Below are 7,475 nucleotides of genomic sequence, written 5' to 3' on the forward strand. Positions count from 1 at the left end.
TAGCTTGTTCATGTGTGTTTAATTCCAGACGAAACGTATAGCATTCCAAAAAAACAACATAAATGAAATAATAATATAAAGAAAATATAATTACAAACAAATGATATAATACAAACAAATTAAACCGTTTCAATGCCTTTAGATTTTTTTCATTTTTACTAAGGGCATCTGAGAAATGTCTAAATACAATAAACAAAGGAGGAGATTTCAAAAGATCTACATTTATGTATAAAGTATTGAGCTCTTGCCTCCTGTACCAAAGTTATGATCGTCACACCTGCGACTCTTCGCACTGCGCATGCGCGTCTGTCCGGCGCATGTTGATGACACTGGGGCGACATGGCGGTGCTGCTGGAAACAACGTTAGGTGATATCGTGATCGATTTATACACAGAAGAGAGACCGAAAGGTGATTAATAATAGCATTAATAACAGACGAAGGGTTTAAACGTACTTTCTATGATACACGCATGATCATTTAATACAATCAACAACGCTACATGTGATAAATATAAGAGATCTCCGTAGGAACTTTTTATGTTTGGTAAATTCCTGATAGTTGTGCTGGAATAACCAGAATTTAAGTCGTTTCGCCGTTATATTATAATTACTGTACATGGTATATATCGTTTCTACATAAAGCATGGTACTGAACGATAACATAATTGTTCTTCTAATTTGCAGCGTCGCTGAACTTCCTGAAACTGTGCAAAATCAAATATTACAACTACTGTCTGATTCACAATGTTCAGGTAATATCATACATTTATGTATCTCTTTCATTCTGTGAGCATTACAGGTGTCATATTGTACGTTTATAATATCATATTTGTTAAATATTTTAGGTCTATTTCCTTTAAAACCATTATTAGCTAATACACAAAATGCTCACATTTCAATTGGAAGTAAAATTTTGAGTTCTGAAGGTTACACTCATGGTAAAATTGCATTATTATATGATTCGTTATGATATGATAATACATTTAATGCAAAGTTATTGCACACATGGCTGCAAATTGAGGTTGTGTATGGCAGTAAGGCAGTGAGTTTTGCATATGAAGATGTTGCATCTGTTGCGTCCCCCGCTGCAGAGAGATTTCATCATTCAGACGGGTGACCCCACCGGCACGGGGCGAGGAGGAGAGTCTGTGTTCTGGTGGGGATTATTAATGCATTAATTTAATTAAAATATATGTGCTAGCTGAATGCGCATGCATGTATTGTGTGGTGATGATGTTTGTGTGTTTGTAGCAAGCTGTATGGCGATCAGGCACACTTTTTTGAACCTGAGAAGATGCCTAGGATCAAGCATAGAAAGAAAGGGACGGTGTCTATGGTGAACAATGGCAGCGACCTGCATGGGTCTCAGGTTAATTGTGAACACATTTAATACACAAGTGTCGATGTCAGTATTGTTTATGGGCTTTGAGTATGATTGATTAATAAATTTTTTTTTTTCATTTGGCTCCCAGTTTCTGATCACCGCAGCAGAGAATCTGGATTATCTGGATGGTGTTCACACTGTGTTTGGAGAGGTCACGGAGGGTATGGACGTGCTTGCTAAAATCAATGAGACCTTTGTAGACAACGACTTCATCCCTTACCAGGACATCAGGTAGGACAATGTTTTTAGAGAGCGAGAGACTGACCGGTTTCACGGTACATGACGGTGTATTTTTTTTTCATGCATGACCAGGTGTTAACCATATTTTCTACTGATTGAGAGGAAATACTGCAGTATATTGACTTAGAATGCCCTATTTTACTGTCATGATGAGTGAATATTGTCAAAAAATACCACACTAAATAGTGACTAAACACGACCCCTTTTAATACATGTTAACCAGGAGTCACTCTCATTTATAATCGCGGCATCGTCTGATAAAATCAACATGCATCTACACTAAAGAGCAGCTATGCGGTTGTTTTGGCTATATTACTTTTTTGTCTCATGCAGCGCACTGCCTGCGTCTGAGTAACAAACTAAAAAAAAACAACAAACAAAAAAGTGCATGTGATATTAACAGAAGAACTACGCTCATATTTATAATTCCAAGCAATCAGTAAGCGACAGGTGCTAGGAAACACTGTTTTGTACTCATTTATTGACGAGTCGGCTGCGCTGCTTCTCTGCCGCTAAAGCCTGGTTTACATAGGCCTAATAAATAATAGTCTGTAGCATTCAAATTCAAATAGCCAACATTGTGAATATGGAAACATTTGGATTCGTGCCAAATGAGAGAGTAAGAAAGAGGATTATAGGGCCAAACAAAAAAAAAACATCTCCAGAATAACGTCATTAGCCTATAATGCGAGATTAAACTCCTTAAATGTCCAGAAAAATGTAGAAATAAAATATTGAGAATAAAAATAATTAAAGCACGCGTGTCACCTGATCCACAAATGCACATTTTAATACATGCACAAATCATGATACTTTGATACAAACTGTAACATTTGTATTCCCAAATATGTCTCTATTTGAACAAAATGCTGCACTTTAATGTTATTCTTAACTCTGCAGACACCGGTTGAAAAGCATTTGTTTCAGTGTAGTGACGCACATTTGCGAATTTTTCAAATCGTGTACACGTTAATGAATTGCACTGGGCCTTGTTTGTTGGTAGTTGTGTGTGTGTGGGGGACGTGAAATGCTGTAAACTGCGAAAAATGAAGTCTCAAAATCCAAATGAACCGAACAAGATCGACTCGAACTAGACGTCAATTAATGCACGCGTGTCACCTGATCCACATATGCACAGATTCCTTTTTGCATGAGCAATTTATGATATATTAATGCAGAACAGAACATTTTTATTCGCAAACATGTCTGTATTTGTAAAAATCGTTGCACAAACATTTAATCCTGAATTCCACAGACTCAAATTGAAAGGTATTTGTTTGTGGTTAGTAAGATACATGTATAAAATGTATGCAGTTCATGGATAATTGTGCGTGCATCTATTAATCATTTTGAGCCTAATATCATCCCATAGTTATGTCTGTGAAGGTAAACTAAATAAATCGCATGTTTATTTTAGATCTGTGTGGCAGCAGCAATATACAGTAAATAAATCAATAAATGCACTGCTCTGTTGTCTCCTCTGAGGCTGGGACTCTAAACAGTGTTCTGTGCTCGTCTGTGCAGCTAAACACAGAACAGTTAGCATGCTTTGCTCAAACTTTCATCATGGCATTAGAGCTGGTACACCGTTATCGCTTGTGAAATCACAATAACGGTGCTGTGGGTGGAAACTTACAGATGAAGGGGCGGTAATATTATAATGAGATCCCTTTGCCACGTCACCAAGGGAGCGAAATCTGACGCGCTCGTTTTCTCAGACGCTTGCAGAAAAAGGCTTCCCAAAACAAAGTTACTGGGTTAATCTTTTTCACGTTTCCTTGGCTGGTAGATGCACCGGGGGACCTGATTATAGCACTTAAAACCTAGAAAAGTCCAATTTTCATGATATGTCACTTTTAAACAATGAGTGAATGATTCAGTGACTCACAAAGATTTGTCATCACCAACAAAAAATCCCTGCCCCTAATGCACAGACTGACTGGAGCACACAAACATAGACAACCGCAGTGATGCCAACAGTGAAAAGTCCTTATATCAGCTCTCAGTCAGCGAGCTGGAATGTGGACAATATTTATATAAATAAAGCTCAATTATAAGAGTCACATGTTTTGGCCACTACATAATACCCATAGTTTAGTTTGTCTCATAGTTTTGAGGTTTGGGTGGTTCACATTCATAGATCAGATTCATAAGGGCTATAGACCAAACATCAGTTTCTGTGCCTGTGGTTGCAGGATTAACCACACAGTGATTCTGGATGACCCGTTTGATGATCCTGCGGGCCTCCCGATTCCAGACCGATCGCCTGAACCCACGAAGGAGCAGCTGGATGTGAGTCTTTATTCAGTGCATAACCCTAACCCTATATTACATTACTGTGAGGCGGCAGATTTCTGCCAGCTTAGAGGTGATATTTGCAATAATTTCAATGATTAACATACAGGATTAACTATAAGTAAGCCATTTGTAGTTCGATTCGTTGGGCTGGGGATCGGCAATGATTTCCTGATTTAATTAAATTTTCATTCACAAGCTCTTCATTCGTTCATTTGATTAAACGTTGCATGATGGCTGCAGTGCATGACATGCATTGTGACTGTAACATAGTCAAGGTTTACTTTGTCTTTCTTTTTTTACCCTAAATATTTCCTAAAAAACATTTCCAAATATTTTTGGTCATTATAGGTTACTTGTTGGTCTTCATTTATAAATAATAAATATGTGTTTAGTTTAGGTATGAGTGACCCTAAAAGCGGAGGGTCGTGTGTGCATGATATTTTATAAGTATTATTAAAAAGCATTACCAAGGTCATCAGTTTAGTGCCTAGGAAAATCCATAAATGTGTATAACGTTTAACATTAGGTTTATTAAACGTATCACGCTATGCATTCTCTTCAGTGCCCTTTAAACATCGTAAAATCAGTGTAACACAGCCTTGAGTGGCTTAATGCTTAAAAAAAAAAACTAATTGCATAATAAGTGTGTGAAGGGGGGTACTAGTTAATACATAAATAGCAGGTAATGTTAAGAAATTGTGGTTTTTGGTTTTTAACCCCTTAACTGTCACCGTCCCACCTGTGGGACGTTTGGCGCTCTTTTTTTGTTGTTGTCTTTTTTCTCTATCAAATCTTTTAGTAATCATCATAAATCATATATCATTTGAATATATCAATAGAAGTAATATTGACAGAGAAATAGACATTTGTGGCAGAAAAATGCATTTAAAAAAATTCAATGGAGTTTGGATGGCACCCGAAATTCCACTTTTGTGATAATTTGCTGATTTTCTTCTTTAAAAAGAGACCAACCTTATGTCTGTATTCCAAAGTGTTCATAAATTACAACAATTTAAGTTTGGATAGTGCACCTGTATGCCTATTTTAAAAAATGGGGGGGTGACAGTTAAGGGGTTAAAAGTGCTCTGTTCTTCATTCTAATGTGAATAATTCACGCTTATGCATTTTTTCAGAGTGGTCGGATTGGAGCAGATGAGGTGATAAACGCTGAAGAGGGGAGAGACGCTGAGGAGCTGGATGAACAGATAAAGGACAAGGAAGCAAAGACACAAGCCATTTTACTGGAAATGGTAGATTTCATCACTTACACATTAACATATAACTTCAACTTGTATTTATTTATATAGCACATTTAAATACAACTTTGTTGCCCAAAGTGCTTCACAAACATTAAGAATAAAAATCAAACACACACACATAACTTGCACACAAATAAAACAGACAATTGTAAGGGTTCCCATAATCAAAATTTCCCTACTTCAAAAGCCAGACTAAAAAAAAATGTCTTCAGCTGAGACCTAAAATCCTCTATAAAAGATAGAGTATGTCTACAGTGAGTGATGTCTATAGACATCTCTTTCATGATCTATATAACTTCAACTTGTATTTATTTATATAGCACATTTAAATACAACTTTGTTGCCCAAAGTGCATCACAAACATTAAGAATAAAAATCAAACACACACGCATAACTTACAGACAAGGTTTCCCATAATCAAAATTTCCCTACTTCAAAAGCCAGACTAAAAATCCTCTATAGAAGATATAAACATATAGACATCACTCACTGTGGACATCTCTTTCATGATCTGAACGTTTGTTTCTTGTTAAAGGTGGGTGATCTGCCAGATGCAGATATTAAACCTCCAGAGAACGTGCTGTTTGTGTGCAAGCTGAACCCAGTGACCACAGATGAAGATCTAGAGATCATCTTCTCACGTTTCGGAGCCATTAAATGGTGAGATAATAGAAAATGTCCCCGCTGTATTACTTCCAATGATAGTCTGACTCATAGTTGTGGTTAAACAGTGTGGGTAATGATTAGGGCTGTTCACTGAAAGACCACATGTTTGGACCTCTGCAAGGGTTGAACCAAGAACTCTCTTAAACAAAGCATTTAACTGGGGACTTTGTTCTTTTCCCGTTTCACATATGCACAGTCTCTCATTAAATGTCACATTAATTTCTGTATATTATATACATGGTAGCACTTTAGTTTAGGGAGCAGTTCTCACTGTTAACTAGTTGCTTCTTAGCCTGCATATTACTAGCATATTGGGTGTTTATTAGTACTTATAAGAGTGCCTTATCCTGCATGAACATATTTTAGATCCCTTAATCCGACCGCATACCTAAACTAAACAACTACCTTGCTAACTATTAATAAGCAGCGCATTAGGAGTTTGAGGCAAAATCATAGTTAATAGTTTAGTTAAGAGTGAGAATTGGACCCCAAACTAAAGCGTGACATTTTGTAAACATTTTTTTTTCTGTCCTGTTCACAGACTTGAAGTGTATAAGCACAGTAAAAGTCTTTTTTTGTGCAAAGGTGTTATTCTGACTATGCCATATATTTATTTTTTTATGGATTTGTTTATTAATTTTATTATTAATTTCATCCTGCAACACATTCTACTGGTACAGTTTTAGCAGTAGGCTGTATGTATGGAATGTCATAACCCATATCCCACAATGCAGTGTGCTCGTCATGACCTTCCATTTCAAATATTTCATTTGAACTGGAAATAATATCAACTTCTTGACTGCACAACATAACACTGCATAAAAAATGCTTTACTTCTGAGATAGGATGCAACCAGCTGAACTAAACATGCAGCGTAAAGAGGTTATGTGACAGTGAAGGCCACTAAAATACTGCTGTTTGAATATTGTTTCACATAGTTGTTTAATAGTCTAGTGAGCAAGTGCTAGTTTTAAGTTCTGACCATAGCTTGTGCCTTAATCTTACTGTGTGTGTGTGTATATATATATATATATGACTTTGATCTGACATGTTAATGTTCATTTGCAGTTGTGAGATCATCAGAGACTGGAAAACAGAAGAATCTTTGTGCTATGCTTTCATCGAGTTTGAAAAGGTTTGTAAAGTCTGTTCTGTGTATCTGCCATCTTTGGAAAAAAGTGCAACGTTTCTGAGCAAGCTGTTAAAATCCAGCTGCCAAGTTTTGAAAAGTAGACAAGAATGGTTATGCAGAAGTTATACATCCAAATTCACATGCACACATTTTTAATACTAAATATAGATATTTCTAAGTTTTGTGCAGTTGTAGTCCATAGATAAATATCCGTGATAAATCCTGATGAAACCTAGGTATATTCAGAACTGCAAGTGTTAGTGATTGGTGTTAAGCAAGGCCTGTGTGTAATAATACATTGCTGCATCAGCTCCACACATCCCTTCAAATGTTCATAACTTCTAGATCATCAAACATCTAGTCAAATTCATTGAAACATCTAGTGAAATTCATTCAAAGTCATGAAATCAGTTTTTTATTATTATTTTCGGTGCACTTATCTTAGTATGTTTTTTTTTTTTTTTTTTTTTTACAAGACGTAAGTCATAATGTAGAT

The 7,475-nt window shown here is 36.3% G+C and overlaps 1 protein-coding gene across 2 annotated transcripts in view; it reads left to right on the forward strand.

The window, feature by feature from the left end:
* Positions 1–284: 284 nt before the first annotated feature.
* Positions 285–7,475, forward strand: part of ppil4 (peptidylprolyl isomerase (cyclophilin)-like 4) — a 15,067-nt gene continuing 7,876 nt past the window's right edge. For both annotated transcript variants that reach the window (XM_016575231.1, XM_016575230.1), the window contains exons 1-9: positions 285–409; positions 685–752; positions 1,092–1,156; positions 1,252–1,369; positions 1,473–1,615; positions 3,820–3,916; positions 5,056–5,172; positions 5,717–5,841; positions 6,916–6,982. In XM_016575231.1, coding sequence (XP_016430717.1) covers positions 340–409; positions 685–752; positions 1,092–1,156; positions 1,252–1,369; positions 1,473–1,615; positions 3,820–3,916; positions 5,056–5,172; positions 5,717–5,841; positions 6,916–6,982 — 870 coding nt within the window. In that variant the 5' untranslated portion in view covers positions 285–339. The remainder of the gene's footprint in view (positions 410–684; positions 753–1,091; positions 1,157–1,251; positions 1,370–1,472; positions 1,616–3,819; positions 3,917–5,055; positions 5,173–5,716; positions 5,842–6,915; positions 6,983–7,475) is intronic.

Source organism: Sinocyclocheilus rhinocerous, unplaced genomic scaffold, assembly GCF_001515625.1.
Source record: "Sinocyclocheilus rhinocerous isolate Xijiao unplaced genomic scaffold, SAMN03320098_v1.1 scaffold1044, whole genome shotgun sequence".
In the NCBI taxonomy this organism is placed as follows: domain Eukaryota; kingdom Metazoa; phylum Chordata; class Actinopteri; order Cypriniformes; family Cyprinidae; genus Sinocyclocheilus; species Sinocyclocheilus rhinocerous.